At 41.4% G+C, this 21,529-nt stretch overlaps 1 protein-coding gene across 1 annotated transcript in view; it reads right to left on the reverse strand.

Annotated features, from left to right (window-relative positions):
* Nucleotides 1–6,341: 6,341 nt before the first annotated feature.
* Nucleotides 6,342–21,529, reverse strand: part of tshr (thyroid stimulating hormone receptor) — a 41,457-nt gene continuing 26,269 nt past the window's right edge. The window contains exons 6-11 of the mRNA XM_061707473.1: nt 20,762–20,836; nt 19,208–19,285; nt 18,629–18,697; nt 16,597–16,674; nt 9,367–9,555; nt 6,342–9,003 (exon numbers count right to left, since the gene is read on the reverse strand). Of these exons, the coding sequence (XP_061563457.1) occupies nt 7,554–9,003; nt 9,367–9,555; nt 16,597–16,674; nt 18,629–18,697; nt 19,208–19,285; nt 20,762–20,836 (1,939 nt within the window). The 3' untranslated portion in view covers nt 6,342–7,553. The remainder of the gene's footprint in view (nt 9,004–9,366; nt 9,556–16,596; nt 16,675–18,628; nt 18,698–19,207; nt 19,286–20,761; nt 20,837–21,529) is intronic.

The following is a 21,529-nucleotide window of genomic DNA, read 5'->3' on the forward strand; positions in this document are numbered from 1 at the left end:
TGCAGGAAGTTGTTCTTTGATTATGAGGTTGTCTTGCAGAAAGAATCACATTTACTTTTATTTTTGTCCCTTTTGTCGCAATTTTATTATCATTGACTGCTTTATCACAGTTTTGTTTGTTTTGTAACATTTATTGTGGAAATTTTTTTCCAACCATTTTATTTATGACTCCCAGCAACTTCAGTCTTACTTTATTCTTTGAACAGTTTTGAAAATTGAACCTGGCTTTTAGCTACTTTAACTTACTTAACTTTTACCTGTTTCATTATTAAAAGTTTTGCCATATTCATAAGTATTCATCTTTTTACTTTTATGATCTTTTAACTATTTCTTAAAGCGATCTGTCACCCCAGTAAATACCTTTTAGAGTTAAACCATTAGATTAAAAGTTGGTACAAAGTATACACTTTTCTTAGGGACCAAAATGACATTAAGTGGATTGTGTTAGTAGTAGTATAGTAGTAGTATACTGTAAAACAATAAATAAAGGGCCGGGCATTTATTTGCTTAAATCGCTCAAATCAACAGGCGTCTGTTTGAGACCTGCGTTTATTAATTGTGTCTCCATTTAACCTGAATCTTATTGTGCGTCTTCAATTTATCCAGCTAGCGGTAGCCCCAATCTGCTTCTCCTTGTCAACTATGGTCCGATACAACTTGTTACTCACGCTGGTGTCTGGCACGCTTGTGAAGTATCCAGGCTAAGGGAAAAAGAGAGGCAAAAAAAGGAGAAACAGGTCCTTTTTTTTGTTGCCTTTCTCTTTGATAGACAAGCCGCTCAACTTCATAACGTCATCAGTGAGGTCACTCTAAAATTAAATAGTCACGCACTTTTCAATTCCTGTAAGGTTATTTGTGTCTAGGTCAGCTATATTTGCAGACGGGAGAATATTTTTTTGGCAACCATAAAAACTGTTTTTATTTGGGACGGGCGTTTCATATAAAAAAATATTTTGCTACACCCGGCGGCAAATTGGGACTCGGCCATTATTTGAAGTTTTACTGTAAGGTGGCAGGGGCCTTTTTGTAGGCTTTTTGTTCACTTACAAAGTTACAGTCGGCTCAGTTGGACGACCTTTTTAAGTTTTTTCGGTGTCTTAAAATGGTCATGTGTTCAGTCACACCTCCGTTTCAGGGTTAGCCACCATGTGCTGTAACTGTCTCAGGTCCAGAGTTCCTGCAGCTGGATGATGGTTGGGGTTTGTTCTCCCTGCCAGGCCTCGTAACTCCTACCCAAACTGACTCAATCCCCGAGTATTTCCTTTTGGGTAATTATGAGTTAGAGGCGTGGCGCTGTCTGGGATTAAAGCCGAATCAGGAGGTACATGGAGATTCTTTTGCCCTTGATTGTAAATGGCTTTTTACACATCTGGCCTGGACGGCCGGAGCGGAGGAGGAATGTATCCCTCCGATGAAGCGGGGTCCTCTCGCTGCTCGGACAGGAGAGCTGCCGCTGAACGAGGCCTATAATAAGGCTCCGGAGATGCTCAGAAGCTTTCTCTGCTTACCGGAGACTTTGCGGCGTCTGCCAATCAGCTGCACGGCAAAACACAAGTCATTGGCGTCAGTACGAAGTGGAGGCCGGGCCTCTTGGCTGTGGCGCGTTGGGTTTACCGTAGTCTTGGAAAACGGGAAGCTCGTTGGGACAAAGAGTTCCTGTCTAATGGAGATTACTTTTTCTCTTTTTTTTCCTTTGTTTTACCTCCATAATCTTGTGGCTTTTTGTGTCTTCTAGTAAACCTGTTGTGTCCTAAACTATGAAGGACCGGAGGTGTTGATGGGGAATAATGATGGGAGTAATTGGGGAAATATATACAGTGCTGAACTGGAATGAAAATGAATAATCTAATAAAGCGTTTTCTTATTGGTCATACTTTAGTGAGCATTTAGAAAGGGTCTTCTGCAAGTAGTTCATTATTAAATAATGCAGTTTTTAGAAAATGCACTTTCAAAGAGTGTGTTTGAACGTGTAGCAGTGAGAAAGAAGTCAAAAATGGGAAATGAAATAACATTTTATAAATTACCTCATTAGAAAATGTATTTCTAAATGAGTCTTTGAATTCAGAATTAGCTGTATTTCTCGGTTTTAAAATGCGTTTTCATGTAGATTTCAAAATGAATAATTTAATAATGAATTGAATACGTAATTACCTTTTTTAAAATGATCATTAAAATATCCGATAAAAGGCTTGACCTTTTCCAGCGACAGCTCTGGTTTTCCACACGAAAGTTTTTCCTGTAACTGCTGAACACAACCTGCAGAAAAGGAGTAATTTCACGTATTTCATGTCGTAGGTCATTTCAAGGTTGTTTAGATGTGTTTTATTGTTTCACCGGTGCTTTCCCAGCCATGACGAGTCGAAATGTCTGTTTTTAAGCCGATGTATTATGCCCTCTCTCACTATTTCCCATGGTCTTAATGAAATGTTTGTATTTTGTTTTTCGGCAACAAAAACCACATTTTTCAACCGTGTCTTTTCAACATTGGTCATAGTTGGGTTGTGGGTTGCATTCGCTTTGAATTTTCAAATAGGTTGTCACTTCAAACAGCAGAATGTTGGCGGTGAAGCTCAGGAATAAGAAAAAAATGTATATATCATGTGTGACTAAATGTTTCTCAACCTCTCACGATCACTTTATTCACCCGCTCCTTTATGATGACATTTCAAGAGATCACATTTTGTTTCTGTTTTTTTTCTTCCTCTTTGATTATATCCTTTACTCTGGCTTCATCGTGGAAAACATTCATGTGGAATATTCTCCCTTTTTGGTTTCTATTTTACTTCCAGAATTGAATTAATCCAGCTCAGTAACCCTATATCACTGATTTCAGTGGCACAAAATATAGTTTTAGCTTTTAAATTTAGGTTTCATTCTTAAGTTTTTCGATGGTATGTCATTTGCACAAATTCATTGTCATGTGTTGTGATTTTTAGTAAAAGGTGAGTTAAAAAAATTATGTTTCAGTCCTGTAATGTGAAAAATTCAAATGTACATTTTTATATATTTTAGTTATCTCTTAAATTATAAATAGATGTGTAGCAAGTCCGATTACACAACCCTCCTAAACAATGAAGATTTTGTACTTAATGATGACATTTAAATGTTTATTTCCAAAGTTATAATAACAAACTAGCTCAAAATTTTTTTTCGCAGTTTATCTATGAGGAGGGGCTTCCCTGACCAATAAGGAGGCAGTGTTAACTTTTCACTTCAATCAAAATACCAGTCAAATCATCGTCTGTGTGTATCTATCCGAACCCTGTGAGGTTGGTTCAATCAAAACCCTGACCAATCAGAGCCGACTGGAATTTTCTGGAGGGCAGCCTTAAAGAGACTAGAGCAGCTAAAACGACTTACTTGATAATATTAAAACACTGATTTACCATCTTACATATGACTGACGGCTTGAAAAGACTGACGCATGCATGTGTCATGGACTTTAGGTTCCAAGAAGTTTGCGAGATCTCTGGCTTTTATACAGAGCTTCCTTATAAGGTCATGGCCTCCAGGCAATTCGCAATCCTCCAGCAATTGGACCAATCAGAAGACACCTGAAGACGTGTAACTGAGCTTTATCTGTGGCCAAACCCTCTTGTTTTTAAGCATTTTTTAGTTTTTGTTTTTTTTGTTGGTCTGAAATAACTACTATTTTAAAACAAGATGACTGGAAATCAGCATGACATGGTCACTTTAAAGAAAGGTTGCGGGTTGTATTGAGTCAAGTTGCATGTTTCTCCGGTTTTGTCAGCTTTAAAGACATCTGTATGCTCCGAGTGTCCTGTTATCCCCCACATCTGAACAGTAATGGTATCATCTATAAATACATGTGACTTTAGACGTCACTGGGAGACAGTTGTGCGTGAAGCGGGATGTGGAGTTGAGAGCAGATCTCTGCCGTCAGGTCACAAGACGAAGGTGGTTGTGACAGAAATCTGGTTGTGATGAATCTTCTTCTGTGTGTTGCATTCCTACTTCAGCCCAATAGCTTATGGCCTGTGCACATTTGTGTTTTTCATTGAAGAAAGATTGAAAAAAAAAAAAAGCAAAACTTTGCGTGCATCAGTGCAAAAACAATTAGAGCCGTTGTCATCCAAGTCCAGACACCAAAGCTGCAGACAGAACTAATTGGAATGTTTTCATTTTTCTTTGGCTCTTAGATAAAAAAATTATTAAGATGCCATTGTTTATGAACATAAAAAAAAATCCATCTATGGCATCCACATGTTCTCATTTTATTTGGTGAAATGCATGCAGAGAAGGCTGTTTTCCCTGCGTAGTTGTGCATCCTGAATAGAGCTGAGGATGGGATGTTTAATGGCCTAAAACGCTTTGCCTCTCTTGGCTCGTCATTCAAGAGCTTTCTGCAAGAGAGAGGAACTTGACTCTTGAAGAGGACCGTTGATGCCGCCTGGTTCATGGAATAACATAAGGAATGACGACATAGACGCAGGGGTTTTTACGTTTCCAAGAGCCGGGTGCGTACTTAAGGCTCCCACCTACTCTGAGCAGCTGGGGCTCACCTACATCCTGTAAAGGGAGCCTTGTTTTCATGAAGAGTCCTTTTCATGACTCTTTTCCCAACTGTGTTTGAGTTCAGCAGCCTAATTCTTGTGTCAGCGAGGTGCATCACCGGCTTCTGCCCTGCTTATTTGAGGAATGGCTCACATGTGGGTTTATTTGTAGTACGGGGATAGGAATGATCAGCCAGGCCTGAGAACCAGTCGGAGGAAGAATGTCAAAATAAATCAAGGCCGAGTCACATTTAGATTGCTCAGCTCCGTCCACTAATTCGACCAGCCCACATTTCTCAGTGAAATTCCATATGATAATCCTGATTGCGGAAACTCCTTCCTTCCCCGTGTGCAGAGGGCAGGTACACGCCACCACGTCCAGTAACCCCCCCCTCCCGCCCCCAGACTCCCAGGCAAACGTGCACCGACTTTGATTTTTCATCTCCTTCGACATGAACACACTGCTGAACTGTGAGTTAATGTCAAGTGGCAGCGAGGGAAGGGGGCCCTCGCGAGAGCAGTCAGGCACATCGCTGACTTGTTCAGTGAGTCCTACATTTGAAGGGTCCATGCTGGGATTCTGATAACAGGAGAGTGGAGGAGATGGACGTGATAGACAGAAAATCATGTCTGTTCAGATTTTAGACTGTGAGCCGAGTCTGAAAGACCACACAACTATTTTCTTCAACTTTATCCCCTTCCTAACACGGCCTGTTAATGATATCCTTGGTTAAAAATGACAAGGTATTTGAATAAACTTATCAAAATAAAGATGAGATCAAAAGTGTTATCATGAAGGCATCTGACCTCTTCCATATGTGTGCTAGGCACCTCCCTAGGGTTTGTGCAAGGCAATATTTCTGGAAATGTTTAACGGATTTGGATGATTAACAGCCTTTTAACATGGAGATTGACTTGCTTTTGCAGCCATCCTCTGGTGGACAGTCGAGGAACTGCAACAAGCCCCCCCCCCCCGCTGGTCCTCACGACCGCTTGGTTGCCTACAAACCTGGTGGAGCACAGCTGATTTCTAGCAATCTGGTTAATCAACTTGGAAGGGTCCTGAAACGGTCGAGGTGTAACGGTGGCTTGACCGGAGGACCCGGCCAGTCTGGCTAGCTGCAAGAGCTAGTGGCCGCTGAGCTAAAGCCATCCCCCAGTTAGTCCCGGATAACTGCCGTTGACCAGAGCTATAGGTAGCTCCTCCTGCTGCCTAGTTAAGCGTCGCTGCTGGATTCTTGCAGGCCGATCCAGCAGCCCGTTTGTACTATTTAACAACACAAGTTATGTTATTCGTTAGACAAGTTTACATTAAATAATAAGTGGTTAAGGTGACAGCTAGCCATTTGACACCATAGACTACAATACTGATCTCTTTAAAAAGGAAAAAAACCCACTTACACATTAACACTTACTGGTTCAATATCACACGTTTCAGCAGTGCTGCTCGCACGTGCCTCAGCTGTATTTTCTTTAAGTTCTCCCAGCAAAGGCGAAGCTACCTCCTGTGATTGTATAAGTCACTAGTTTCCTCAGAAGGATGGAAAAATATCAGGATCGTATTAGAAAAACAACCCTGACATTCCAGAGGAGAGACGCTGCTTTAACAGAAGGGATTTGTGATTTTCATACCCGTCTGTAATTTGTAGAAACGTGCTAATAATGAAAACAGGTCTTGTTTTTGCTTTTGTAATTAGATAACTTGTTCCTAAATGATGAGAGTATCACTACTTGGGCCCTTTTTCTGCATCAATGTGTAGATATTTACCACATATCTGGTAAGAAAATCGTGAAAAGCAAAAGTAGACAAATATTTTATTACTCTAAGTATAAATGATACATCCATTTGATGCAGGTATACGCTTTGAAAAAAAAACAACAGTCTGGTTGTACTTTAAAGACATGTAAAGAAATGCAGAAATATTCCAACATGTTTTTTTTCCAGGTTTCCATTCACAATCATATATTTACACGATGAGGCAGAGGTATTAAAGAATATATGTAGCAATACCACTTCTGACCACATGAGGCGTATGTTGACGTGGGAGCCACTGACAATCCTGCTAATGAGTGGGGACAGCCCAGCACATCCAGTAATTCTACTTTGTGCCATGAGAGATGCGCCCCATTGGGTCTTCCTCCAGGGACTGACACGTGAACATTCTTGTGATATGCCGCCTCCACGTGGTCAAAAGTGGCATTACTACATAGAGTGCCTTTAATATATCACACAAAAAAATGCATGAGTTTTAGTATTGTCATAAACTGTAAAAAGTTTCCACTGTTGGAACGGCACCGAGCCAGCAGGCCGTTCTACAACACATTAAGTAGTATTTGGACCAAACACTTCTTGGGGCTTTTTGAAGGTTGAAGGACAACAAACCTCCATGGACTCTCTGGTTACGCCCGCACCACAGATGGGAAGGCCGAAGTGAAAAACTGGCCAGCCAGTGGATGGTAAAAATGAGTAAAACAATAATTTCTCTATTGCATATCAGCTCAACAAACCCTGGGTCCCATGGTCGCTTCAATGGGAACAAATATGCAAAGATTCCTGCAGTCTGAGGCTCCCTCTAATCAGATAAATACCTGTAAAAAGTTATCATACCAAATGGAAGAGTTTATGAAATGTTGTTGAATTCCCTTGTATCTCTGATTAACACTCGGCGTATAATATAGATACTGAAAAAATATATTTTGTTCACTGTTACATGTGTTTTGAATTGTAATTGTTGCTGTTATTTCTACCTGAAAGTAACCTCTACCATTCTAACTACTCCGTCAGAAAACAAAGGACTGCAAGTGAGATGAAGCCAGGCTCATATTTCAGTGACACTTGATATTTTCCAGCAACTGGAACCGTAAAATCATCACAGCCAAAATTATGAAAACAGCTGAACTTGGTCTGAAAACTGAAGCGGATACAAAATACTGGAGCTTTCTGTTAAATTTCCAAACACATCTGTCCACGAACACTTGAAGGTGTCTGCTCTCTGACCCAAAGCTGTCACACTTTACTACTTCAAGCTGGCGTTCAGCTCACGTGTCCATGCTGTGGCTCTCCACAGGGCTTATCTGCGGGCTGATTGCTTGATGGTAGGTATGTTTGGAGCACCTCTTCAAGTGGATGGGTACTTCTTCCTGGCCTATGCCTCCTGCTTTCCTGGCCTTGTTCCTACGGATCTGAGAAGTCCCACTGCTGCCTTTTGATGAGACTGTTTGACCCCTGAAGAGCTGAGCTTGCTGCTGACATAAGCCCACCTTACTGAGGAGGATGAACACATCTCCCCTGAAGGCCTTTGTGAAGATGGCGTAGAGAAAAGGGTTAGCACAGGAGTTGAGGGGGTAAAAAAGGACCAATAATATCTTAGAGTTGGATACGGTGATAAGGGGCCGGTCGAGCACAGCTGACATGGCATAGAAGGAAATAGGAGCCATACACAAGAAGTCAGTGAAGATGAGGACCGCCATGCGCTTGGCAATGTTGGTGTCCTTAGATCCAGAGTGGTAGTGAGGGTTATGTACTGCACAGTAGATCTTAATGTAGCATGCACAGATAACAAAAAAGGCCAAGATGTTCAGAACCAACACTGACAAGATATAGACTTGAGCCATTGTGGACTGTGTGTCCATCGGGAGACAAATGCTGACCTTCTGGTAACTGCTCACCCCGACCAACGGGAGCAAGGCCAGGAGGAGGCAGAAGATCCAGCCGCCCAACATCACAGCCGCTGCATGGTGCAGACGCAGCTTGCGGTCCAGCCTCATGGCGAAGGTGATGGCATACCACCTCTCAAGAGTGATCACCGTCAGCGTGTAGACAGACAGCTCGCTGGAGAAGACTGTAAAGAAACCTGCAAGTCCACAACCGGGGCCTGTCTGCCAATTTATGGCGTGGTTGAAATACTCCGACCGGGTATGGAGGTCTACCGAGGCGATGAGCAAGAGGTAAATCCCCATGCACAGGTCTGCGAAGGCCAAGTGGCACATTAGGAAGCGGGAGACGGAGAGCTTGTAGTGGCTTGTTAGCAACACCAGGAGCACCACCACATTTCCCAGAACGGCCAGCAGACTCACAAACCACACCGAGACCCGGAGGAATCCGAAGCCCATTATATCCTCGCAAGGATTGAACTCATCAGGCACTGGTGCGCACGCCACCTCCTCTCCCTCCTCGCACACCACGTAGTCATAACGACTGTCAAAATCTTGGCTGTTGTCCTCCTGTGGGTTCTTTAGGGTCTCTCCAAAGCCCACTTCCTCATCCGGCTGCCCCCCAAAGTAGGTGTGGTAGTGGAGGCTGCCATGGAAGTCTCCCCTCCACCAGTCCTGCTGGGACTCTCGGTGGCCTCCGTCGCTCAGCTCCTGGTCCGGCGGCGTCTCCACAACACTGTCCTCTTGAAGGGAAGGGATGTGAAGGGGCCCCACGGATCGCTTGTGATGCTGGTCGTAGAAAGCAGTCAGGTTACAGATGATGTACTCTAGAAATCTGAAAAACACAAGTAGACAGGTACTTAAGATTGAGTCCATTAAGTGATAAATGTAGAGTACAAACAAACCATTAATATGCCATGTTGAAGGGACGGGATTCCAGTTTTGAGAGTCATTACTGATGTGGCCCTACCTTTCTCCTACAATAATAGTGGTGAGTGACACTAATTAAGTCAACTCTGTAAGAACATAGTTGATTCAATCCCTGCCAAGATCCACACATACACGAGTGTAGCTGCCCCCGCTCGCTCTGGTGGGTCATTCAAGTACACTTCAAGTGATGCATCCACTCCACTGAGCTTTGGGGCTTTTGTGGGTACAATCACCAACTAGAAAATCAATAAAAAGGTGAAAAGCGCACCCCCGTTTCTTTTTGAGGTTTTTGAAGCCACAGCAGTGGCTGGGGTAGGTGAGATTGGCGATGGTGAGGTGTTTGAAGGTCTTGATGGGTGGTAGCTTCTTGAGAGCCCAAGCACTGCGTGCCCTCAGCTCCCGCAGAGAATCCATACCTTTGGCGGGAAGGGAGGTGATTCCTGTCTGAGACACATCTCTGCAAGACACAAACATACAATAAAATCGGTGAAGGAAATTATGGTTTTACTTAGTGAACTACTCCAATTTTAAGTGAAACAGCTAGTTGACATGGCCTGAAGTAAGCAACGAGTAGAGGTTGTTTTTCCAGATTGTTTACAACATTGGTGAAGACAATGTTGTAGAAGTTCATCATAGCATCGAAATTTGAAAAATTCCCAAAGGTTGACAGAAAACGAAGACCCATTAGACCCATCATTCTGGCCTATGAACACCATGCATCTTACGCATATATGTTGTTGTCATAGATGAGCCAATGTTTGTGTAATGCCCCTTAGGGAGAAGAAACCTTAATAGAGTTCAGAAATCTAACATTGCAAAAAAAATGTTTGGCTTTCCGACAGAACTTTACATCAAAACATTTATTGCTAAGGATACACTGAACTGTGTACTTGAAATTCAAGCACATGAGCTGGTCCAATACTGTACCTGTCTTAGCATACATGGAGCTCATTTGAAGTCATTTGTTTTTCATATGAGGTTTGATTGATTGAAACCATTATTGTCCCCTCTGGGGAAAATTAGTTGCCAAACAGCTCATGACATTCAAAAGAGAAAGACAAACAGAAAAACAGAGTCTACAATGCAACAATACATATAAACACCCTGCTGGTCCAACAAACACGAAGTGCTGGTAGTTGTTTATTTGTTTTTTATTAGATGTAATCAGTTAACTAACTGATCAGACTGCAGAGGTCACAAATCAAGCTACATCCTTGAAACGGCTCATGATTGGCAGTTTTCTACATACTGAAATCTCATAACATTGTGCTTGCATGCTCATTTAATAATAAGCATAATACCTACATCTGGTAAGATGGACAAAAACACTCGAGTCACGATATTACACAGGTCAAGCCTGGACTTTAGAGAAAACAAACTATTACAAATATGGGAGAGCTAGACATGACGAGCACGAGAGTCTCTTAGACGGATTAAACAACACCCTCCATCTGTTTCCTTGCGTGAACTCCTCAGTCCTTCATCTTTAAATAATTACATATGGTATTACTTTGACTGTAATACCAAAGCCAACCTTATTGGGATAAAGATATTCAGTGGGTTGAGAATTACACAAACACACTAAGTGATACTAGTAACTCCCCTTCCAGGTACAATACGCAGTCCATGTTATCTGTTGCTTTTTATAATTTCCTATCCCATCTTGCTTCAAGTCAGTGATTAAGTTAATAAAATGTTAGTCAGTTCCACGTTTGCTAAGAGCTTGTCCTTTTTTAGAGTCCCTTGCTTTCTCCACTTCTCTGTCCTCTGCTATTTTTTCCTCTCGTGGGGCTCATTGTGTAAGGCAGCACAGACCCTGTGAGTGTTAAGTCTGATTTTGTCATTTCCAGATGTTTAGCTCATGACCTCATGGAGGTGACCTCACTCAGGACATGTTCCTCAGCCCAACACAGGAAGAGGACCTGCACACAAACTCCATCTACCTTACCAGACACGCAGCCGCTAGTTCAGAGTGGAAAAGGAACCAGATAGCCGTGGTAAAGCCTGCTGCCATGAAGTATACTTTTAATATGGAAAATTTAAAAAAAGAAAAAGGCCACAAACAGTATCAGGGAAAAGTCTGAAGGTCCTCCATCATATGCTTACACACAATGCCTATCAGATTTCCTGGTCACGGCATCACAGCTGTGGGGGGAATGATCTTTACTCTATCCTGTCTTGCAGACATGGATCATCTCGTCTGCACTGCATGAATGAGGACTTTATTGAAGTATACAGTAACATGACACAGTGCGAATAATTACTAGACCAGTGCAATTAATTTTTGAGATATCTCCCTAAATTGCCCATTGGATTCATGTGGTATCTTTGAGAAATGCAAAAAGAAAAAATGTGGTAAATTAAAAAAAAACATTCTTTTTATTAGACAAATTACATTATAAGTTGGGAATCCAATTGGTTGTCTTGCTGAGAGGCTGAAATTCTTCTGTGATTAGGTCTGTGATTAGGATTACAAATATGATGCTAAGAATAGCATCCAGCAAACTTAGCTTGATAAAAACTTAAAAACAAGAAACAGCTTACGCTGAGGATTACCTCGCAATTTACTGAGGATTACCTTGGTAAATTACAGGGGATAATAACAAGTGCCCAGGCTTCCTAAATAGGCTATGGTGAGAAGGAATATATCAGAATCCACCCAGCTTTCCACCTAGATACCCTGAACGTCGTATGATAGGAGAGGCATTTCCCAGTGGACATGCAGAGCTTGGAACTCCAGCAGCCCAGCAAAAGTTGATCAGCTGCATTAGAGAAAAGTGGCAACAGCAAGATGTCCTTACCATATTACATGTAGCTAAGCAACAGTAGCTCGTATTCAGTAATGTCAAATGTGGCTCCATCAAGGGATTCATGTCCACTGAGGTCAGTTCCTATCCAGGTGTGAACCCAGTAAGTTGATTAGCAGATGCTGAAAGCTGGCAGTTGTTGGCAGTGTAATGCACAGGATATATGCAAAGTAGTTGATAAAACCACTTCCTGTGTAAGCAATTTCTGTCTCCAACAACAAGTTGCATAAAAACCAGGTGATCAACCAGGATCTGGAGGGATTTGGCCATTTCTGAGCAGGCTAAAAGCAAAATTAAGCCAATTTCTTTCTTAATCAGCTCTTCTCGTCATTAATTGTCTGTTGCAAACCACAACAAGATTTGTTTTTCAGGAAAATGCACAGCATGGTAAGCCAAGAGATGGTCGACCTTAGTCATAGCAGCCCTGCTCCTGAACTGAATATGTATGTCCTCTGTAGAGGGAAACTGTATGACTTGGGATATACTTGTAGTTTGACCAATCGTTCACCAAGTATTCATATCATGAACCAGCTAAACATAGCTAGTGTTGTGTAGTTCTTGATGGGAGGTACATGTGATGCCGATGGGGACAGAATGGTGTCCTAGAGTCCCAGTGTCAAAAATGCAAGAGCACCTCATGCAATGTGTGAAATATAACCCTTTCTATTCCACATTGATCAGCTCCAACTCCAACAACATACAGTCTTGTAGAAAAGAGATACCAGCAGCTATAACTTAACTGTTGAGTTTCACATGATTTTATGAAAGAGGCTTCCAAAACTCAAGTATAGACATCAACGCAGAACTTTGAAGGTAAAAGATGGTGCAGAGACGATGGCATTCGCTTTGGGTCGAGTTGATGGAGAAGCATAAATCAGGTTTTAAGCCTTAAAGGGGACCTATTATGAAAAACACGTTTTTTCTTGTTTTAACATATATAAAGTGGTCTCCCCTCACCCTGCCAGCACAGGGGAGACAAAATACCATGAATTTCTGCAAGGTGTCTGACCCCCGCCGGACAGAATCCCCCAGTGTCACGTGATTTTTTTTGAGCCGATTAAAATCGGCGCCTAGGATGACGTCACCCTAGGCGCAGAGGTTCGGCCTCCGCTGCTGAAACCACGCCCACAACCAGCTCTCTCCGCCGGCTGGAGCGGTCCTTCCTTGAGCCAGTCGGACGCGGCGCCGCGGCGGAGCGGATCCGGGTTAAATCATCCAGGTTCCCGGGCGGTTTGGGAGCTGGGTCCTCGGGGGTCCGTCCCAGGTCGGATCAGCTTCACCCCCTCCGAGATTTTCAGCCAAATCCGTCGGTTTGATCACCGGTAACGGGCGATGCGCAGAGGATGCGCCCCGGAGCCGATCTGTGCGCCCGCCGTGGGGTTCCGGCGCCCGTCGCGCAGAATCCGCCTGGCAGATCCGGCTGAAATTCCGCTGGTCAGTCCCCGGGAGTCCCTGCTACCAGTCCAGGCGGGTTCCTGCGGTCCCAGCCGGTCGGAACCGGTCAGATTCCCCGGTTAAAGCCGCAGTGATGCGCGCTGCTCCAGCCTACTTCCTGGTTCCCAAAGCAGGGTCTGTCCGACTAAATTGTCCAGGTTCCCAGCCACTTTGGGAGCAGGGATTTCTGGGGTACGTCCCAGGCTGGACCAGCTTCACCCTCCGAGATTTTCAGAGAAATCTGTCGGTTTGATCCCCGGTAACGGGCGATGCGCCCCGCAACCCCACGGCGGGCGCCCGCCGTGGGGTTGCGGGGCCAGCGTTCAGCATCCGCCGGGCAGATCCGGCTGAAATAGTGCATAAATGTTATTAATATACAACTCATATTTAATTTTTTTAACAATAACAATTGCCATTTGTGAAAATTAAGTGTTGTGATTTATTTACAGGCTCGGGCTGCTCTGGCGGAGCGAGGTTTATTCTCCTCCCCTGCTACACGTCATTCAGGGAGCCAATCAGCACAGAGCCTCATTATCATACCCCCCCCTTCCCTTAGAATGGAGCACAGAAAAAAGGGTTAGAAGCGGTAAAACTATAGACACGGCCCACAGGCTAAATTTCTGATTTATGTAGAAAAAACAAGCTTTAGATTGTTTTTAAGACATTCAAGGCCTGTTTAAAATATACATTAAATGCCATAATATGTCCCCTTTAAGAGGTGGTATGATGGTTCACTAAATCAACTTCATCAAGTTCAAAGTTTCTGTCATTTTTCAGATTTGGGAAACTGATTACACGAAACACCATCAGTATTGTCTAAGTCCCTGACGACATTTTTTGACCTTGTAGGTTTAATTATACCCACTCAACACAACACAGCAAATTAGTAACGTCAGTGGAGCACCACGCCTATAGTCACTTGTGGTTAACTGCTACACTGACCTACATTAACCCTTTGAATATCTCATGTATGTGCTGTGTATTTTTTCGAGGCGTGCATGAATGAGGTGCCAAACGAAACCAGGCTACTGATGGCAACTAAGGTCGTTTAAACACTTGATAGTGTGGTGGACTTGGTACGATTGGGGTTGCAAATTTAAGCCTTTCTGACTTTGCTTTCACTGCACTTTGTCAAACAAAGTTTTCGAAGAACATGTTTCCCTCCTCACCTGTGGTGGTGCTGCATTAGGAATTACTGAAGGAGAAGCCTCGCTAGTTTTTTGGTTAATGCAGCACAACTTTTTTAAAGGAGAGCAACCAGGGCTGGTCTATAATGAACCCTAGGATGTGTTAATGTATACCTTGTAAACGTCACCAAAAAAAAGAGTTTCAGTTTAGTACTGAAGGTAACATTGTTGAAAGTCAAATTCAGAATAGTTAAAATAATTCAGTCAAAGGCGGCTGTAAACAAATGAGTTTTTAACCTTGATTTAAAGGAACTGACGGTTTCAGCATTCCTGCAGTTTTCTGGAAGTTTATTCAAGATCTTGGAAGCATAGAAGCTGCATGCTTGGTTTGATTGTGGGGACACAGAGCAGACCTAAACCAGAAGACCTGAGAGGTCTGGATGCTTGATATGGTAACAACAACTCTCTGATGTATTCCGGTCCTAAAACATTCAGAGATTTATAACAGAAGGATTTAAAATCTATTGTCAGAGATACAGGGAGCAAGTGTAAGGACCTCAGAACTGGAGTGATGTGGTCCACTTTCTCAGTTCTAGTGAGAACTCAGGCTATAGAATCAGCTGTAGCTGTCTGATTTGCTTTCTAAGCAAACCTGTGAAGACACTGTTGCAGTAATCAATTCAACTGAAGATAAATGCACGGATACGTTTTTCAAGATCCTGCTGAGACATTAGTCCTTTGATCCTGAAGATGCTTTTCAGGTGATAGAGGGCTGACTTTGTATTTGTCTTTGTAAATCTCTGAAGGTTTAGTTCTGAGTCCATGACTACGACCCAGATTTAAGGCCTTATCAGTGGTTTGTAGCTGTAATAACTGAAGCTGTGTACTGCCTTTTGAACGCTTTTCTTTTGGTCCAAAAACAACTACTTCACTGTTTTGTTCAACTGAAGAAGAAAATGATGGCACATCCACTCATTGATTGGTTATATACATTTAGTCAATGCTTGTATGGGCTCATTATAACCTGTGTCATCTGTGTTGTTATGGTAACTGATCTTGTTTTTATTATTGTCTGAGCTAGGGCAAGCATGTAGATGTTAAATATGAGTAGTCCTAGGATAGAACTGTGGGGAACTCCACATGTCATCTTTGTAGATTCTGATGTAAAGTTACCTATTGACACAAAGTAGTGCCTAACCATTATGTAAGACTCCTTCTACAGCTTTTTTTTGTTTTCATGCGAGATGAAAGGAAAGATTCCTACAAAGTCAGTAAAAAATTGAAATGTATAAGCTCCAACTCATGTATATGGGCCATGTGTCATTTTAGAGCAGGAGCCTGAGGTGAAGGGGTGAGGAAAGTCAGAAAAAGGGAAGCTCTGCATTGCCAGCTACAGTACTGCACAAAATAACCTGTACCGCCACCAAGTGTTTGGGAGTGTAACTGCAGAGTGACACAGAAAACAATAAACAAGTAAAGATGTAGGTCCTGTATATAGCCTACATATGCAGTTCATATATAGAAATCCTGTTAAAAATACTAATTTAATACTAACTAGTCAACGTAATCTCTAGCAAGCTTAGAGCATGTACTTCTGGTATGGGTTCCTTTCTAAAGGTTGGTTTATGTTTGTAACTTGGCGCTAATGCTCCATCCAGAGTTGCAGAAGAAGTGAGATGACAGGGAGGAGCAGTGAAACTTTGCCTGAAATAAAACATGAGTGAATCAGAGAAGCCTGCTGACAGATAGCATAATGGGAAGTGTGAACATCCTTGCGCTGTTGCAAGAAAGCTGGGACAGATTCCAGCAGACCCCCAAAGAGTTCTGCTAACAGCTCCATGTGTATTTATAAGTCATGTGATTTCTGTACAAAATATTTATCAATTTACTGCTGTTTTCATTGCGTGTAACTTTTATTAAGCTTTTGTCCTCAAACCAAGACTGAAAGATGCTTTTGCAACATTTCAGTTTGATGGAAAATTGTAAAAGGATTCCAGTAAGATTAAGCTGATTACTCTATTTATACTTGGAATAAGAGAAGATGAAATCTTTTGAGTTGTCATCATAACATATTTCCTAGAGCAGCTGTATATGAATGTCGCATGTGGCTTAAACTGGTCAGAGACTTACAGACGCATGGGGCCACTGATGATTCCAGCAAAAGCCTTGTCATCCATCTTGGTCAAATATTTATTCCTGTGGAGGTCACTGGACAGAAAAGCACAAATATCAGCTTCTTCAGAGAAAGAAAAAAATACCCTTCACATTTCAGTAAGACTGACAGAGGCGAGGAATGTCATAATATTTTCTCATACCTCATCACTGCCCACTCCTGTGTCTATTTTTTCTAACTTCAGGGTGAAACATGGCAAAAAAAAAGGTCTCGCTTACCGAATGTTGCTAATTCATATTAGACAGTATAACATATGGGGCTGTGCTCCTTAAACACTGCATCCTCATACACATCTCCCCAAATCCCCTAAATCTAATAAGGATAATAGACCTATGAGGAGTGTGTTTGTCTTGGTCAGGCTTTGCTGGATCAGCTCTCTTCTTGGAGGAGATCCGGCGCCAACAAAAACACCCATGTGGTAAGACTTTATAGTTACAGACCAAAGGTTTAATTGGGCTCTTATAAAGACCTGGGATAAGTGTAGGTGTTGTAAAAGAAGAGAGGGGTCTTAAATTTACATCATTAATACTTCATATCCTGAATATGCAGGTTTCTGGGCCGGAGGGTGAAAAGAAGGGAAGAAAACATATTGCGATGAAAATAAGGAATTTTGACTGAGTCATAATTTACACGAATGGGTATATGATTAATAAATAAGCATGAAACTGATTCTTACAAGTCAGTGTTATCCAGCGTATGTTATCGGGAAACTCTCAAAGCAGACTTCCTGTTTTTCACTGTTTGAAATATTTTCCCATGAGAAATCCATTTCACTAATCGAGAGCTGGGCTTAAGCATTTCTGAGTACATATGAGACGGCCCATAGAGAACCAGCTTTTAACTCTTTTGCTGTTTTTAGTGATTTTTGGGTGAGTAAATTCATATCCCAGCTGTCCTGAAATGGTATACCCCAGTAACCTCATTTGGGAGGAGATGGATAGTCTTGAAGCTGGAGAGTGTCGGTGTCGTAGCAACTGATGTAATCAAACAAAATTACAGCACGGGCGTTGAAAGCTAAACAATCATCTTGTAAATGAGAATATCCTTCTGGTCTCGTTATTCAGCGCCGATGGCGACTGAAGTTTGACTTGACACCTTGTGAATAAGGTTACTCTTATTTTCATTTTGCCGGGAGCTGGGTAAACAATTCCTACAGCTCTTATGTTTGTTCATGACAAATATAAATCTAAAGGCCATCCATAGCCTCATATTAGCTTTACGCTAACTTTCAAGATAAAAAAACTAACTGTTTACAAGTTTAGTGGTCTATTCTTGGGTTTGATCTTGTTTTCTTGTTTTCTTTTAGCTGATGTTCTCCTGTGTTTGAAAGTCTCTCTGTTTCTCAGTTCCAACAGTTTAAATGTTAGACTTGTGTACTTGGGTAGTTAATACTTGGCAGTACTTTGTAAGACACAAGGACTGACGTCCGTCTGACTACGGTGACTACGGTGTCCTTGATGACATCACAACTCAGCTAGCAGGCTCACATGTATTGAAACATGTCTACAGTTTAATTAAGTACAAAATAAACACGCTACACATTAATTGGAATGAGAAAGGACCATGTCACGCTCTTGCTAAAGCACTTATAACAGTTACTTATGTGATGTGTTTTAATGGGTTATTGTATTTCAGCTGTGTTATAAATAGAGTTAGGTTGAAGTGAAAAGTAAAAACCTTGAAAAAATTGGAGGAAATTAAAAAAATAAGTTCTGTCTTTCCATCTTTATGAGTTAACCGCAAACATTAGCACAATTGGCGTGAGTATAAAGCCAAAACGAGCTGTACTTCCTGATGCTGAACACCAGGGGTCAGGATCCGTCATTTACATGGGCCGACTCTGGACCAGTGGAAACAGGAAGTTGCTATGTTAATTCAGGTAACTTGGCAGTGATGGGTTGCTGATGCTTATCTTCATTAAGTCTAATTCACAAGTATTCAAATGAATTGAGAACAGATTCTCTCAGTTCACGTGGTGGAAATACTTACACTTGATCTAACTTGGTCCCGTTAAAGGCGTGGTGTTGTATTTCTCTGAAGCCATTTCCATACAGCATCCTGGGAACGACACAAGACTTTTATATTGTAACTTCAAGTAATAGATGAAATAGACAAACCTCCAAATGTGCTGATATTTTGTCTTTTCCTCTGCTTTACAGACAGATTTTGTCCTAATGTGTAATTTTTGAGGCTTTCACACCAGACCCAACATTTCACCTCACTTGCTTCACTCCCAAATCTGACCACATGCAAACCATGCAAATTACTCCATGTGACTGACAGACCATCTAATTGTTTTTACTTTCCTTGTAGGATTCAAATGTGGTCAGTCTGAGGACATGGTTTTAAAATGAGGTCATGTTTTTTTGTATACTATTTTAGGATTTGTAGGGAAGAGGATCAACGCTACAAAGAAATGTTACAGTGGTATTTATCTTCTCAACATCTTTCCTGCATATCAGCTTACATGTATCTGTATTACAGTTGGGATTTAGTTTTTGTTCTTTGAACTTTTATGCGTTTATGCATCTACGTGTGGTTGCTGCTGCTTCTGCACATATAACTCACACTGTAAGCACTTCGCTTGTGATGCCACGAAAGGAGTTTGGCGGGATCTCAGTAATGTAGGGATGATCAACAATTTCCCTGCAAAGGATGATACAAGAGACAAGAGAGGAAATTAAGTGGTGTTGTAAATATATGCCTTTTAGTGGAAAGAAGCACGGGGAGAATTATATTCTGAAGTATGACAACTTAATAAGAAAATTTGATTTGCCAAGCTAAGGAGGTGAATAAGTGGTTGCTAAAACAGGAACTATGACTGCGGTTGTAGTTTTTTTCAGATGGACATCGAGATGTAGGCAAAATATATCTAAGAGGACGTGTGGCAGCATTGTATCTATCAACAGCTCAAAAAAGGCTCATAATCGTTGTTAATCGTCAAAGAGTCTCTCAAAAGATAACCAAGGGAATTAAAGAAAAACAAATGAAAAGACATATATGTAAGGGATAATGCCCAACGAGGTGTACATTATCATATGGACAACGCGGGGGCGTTAACTGGTTTGCCTCCGTGTCCATATATTTCTGATAATGGACACCTCGAAGGGCATTATCCCGCTTATACCACGGTCACTTACCAAAAAACATAAATATTAAATAAGTTATTCATGCTTTAATGTGTTTTCAGTTGAAATCATTTGTTTTATAACAAGCCACAGCTGAGCGGCTGAGCAAACTATTTAATTTCTCTCGTCTGCAGCAGTTGGAACCTGGTAAGTTACAAAGATTTTTAACAAGCCATAACTCAGTTTCCTTAGTAACGGGGGATATTCTATTCCGCTCAGCTCCGCTCGGCTATTTTCTTTTCTCTCCTCTTCTGCATCCCAGTCATCAAAATTGTTAAATTCACCAAATAAAATAAAATAAATTACTAAATCACTCATGTCGCCGTCCTGCGGTAGCCAGCTCTTCTTCTCTGTTGCTGTGGTTACCACCAGCGCAATGATATTAAAGTTATCAGGCAATTTGACCGAACTTGTTTTCCAGGTGTAGGTTATCACTTATAACCTACACCTGCCAGCCAATCAGAATCGAGTATTCACACAGGCTGTGGTATAAATATATATACACAGGACTGTCTCAGAAAATTAGAATATCGTGATAAAGTTCTTTATTTTCTGTAATGCAATTAAAAAAACAAAAATGTCATACATTCTGGATTCATTACAAATCAGCTGAATTATTGCAAGCCTTTTATTATTTTAATATTGCTGATTATGGCTTACAGTTTAAGATTAAGATTCCCAGAATATTCTAATTTTTTGAGATAGGATATTTGAGTTTTCTTAAACTGTAAACCATAATCAGCAATATTAAAATAATAAAAGGCTTGCAATATTTCAGTTGATTTGTAATGAATCCAGAATGTATGACATTTTTGCATTACAGAAAATAAAGGACTTTATCACAATATTCTAATTTTCTGAGACAGTCCTGTATATATAGCAACTTGTCACGTTCATTGACTTGTTTATTATTATTATTATTATTTATTGCTCCCTAAAAAAGAAGCTGGTTGGTTGTAAGTGATGGTGTTTAAACATGTACAGAACAACTTACAGTATGAAGTTCATGTCGTTAGAGTGGACGTTGCTCAGAGCTGGAAAGAAAGTCAGGCCAGTGTTGAAAATACCCCTGAATGACATAAGGTGAGAAATAACCATGTTAACAAGGGTCATTAAGCAGAGATGACAAGGACCACATTCAAACAAGGCTTGGCCATGCCCTGTTGCCAAAAGGCTTCCCCGCGCTGGGAATTGTGGGAAGGCATATTTTGATGCCACAGAGGGCCGTGAAAGCAACGATATTTGATCTTGGTGAAGATAAAGTTAATGTTTTTAGTCTACAGTTTAAAACAAGATGGATTTTACCAAGAAAAACTTCTATTGGATCCAAGGAAAGCCTATTTTTTTTATAAAAGGGTCAGCATTATTGTAAGACAAGATCATTCAAAATTAATAAGAATGGATTTGTGAACCTGAGGCTCCCGCTAATGTTTTCCCAATAGTTAATAGTTTTACAGTTAAAAATATTTAAAAACGTACTTTTTGTTCATAACTAGTTGGGTGCATGACCTGGAAATGTCTACCAAAACTGTGAAAACACACAATTATCTTTTTATTTTGACGAGGAAACGGTAACATTTCATTTTTACTAGTTATAAATGGCAGAAACCTTTCCACCAAACCGGTTCCAGTGCTGGTTCTGGGCAGGTGCTGGTGCTGGTTCACAACTCATTCAACTTGTGAACCAACTGAGAACCGGTTTGCTTTTCCATAGCTCGGATGCTAAGGGGAGCCACGTCATTACCTGTAAACGCCAGTTACG

This window comes from Cololabis saira, chromosome 18 (assembly GCF_033807715.1).
Source record: "Cololabis saira isolate AMF1-May2022 chromosome 18, fColSai1.1, whole genome shotgun sequence".
NCBI lineage: Eukaryota > Metazoa > Chordata > Actinopteri > Beloniformes > Belonidae > Cololabis > Cololabis saira.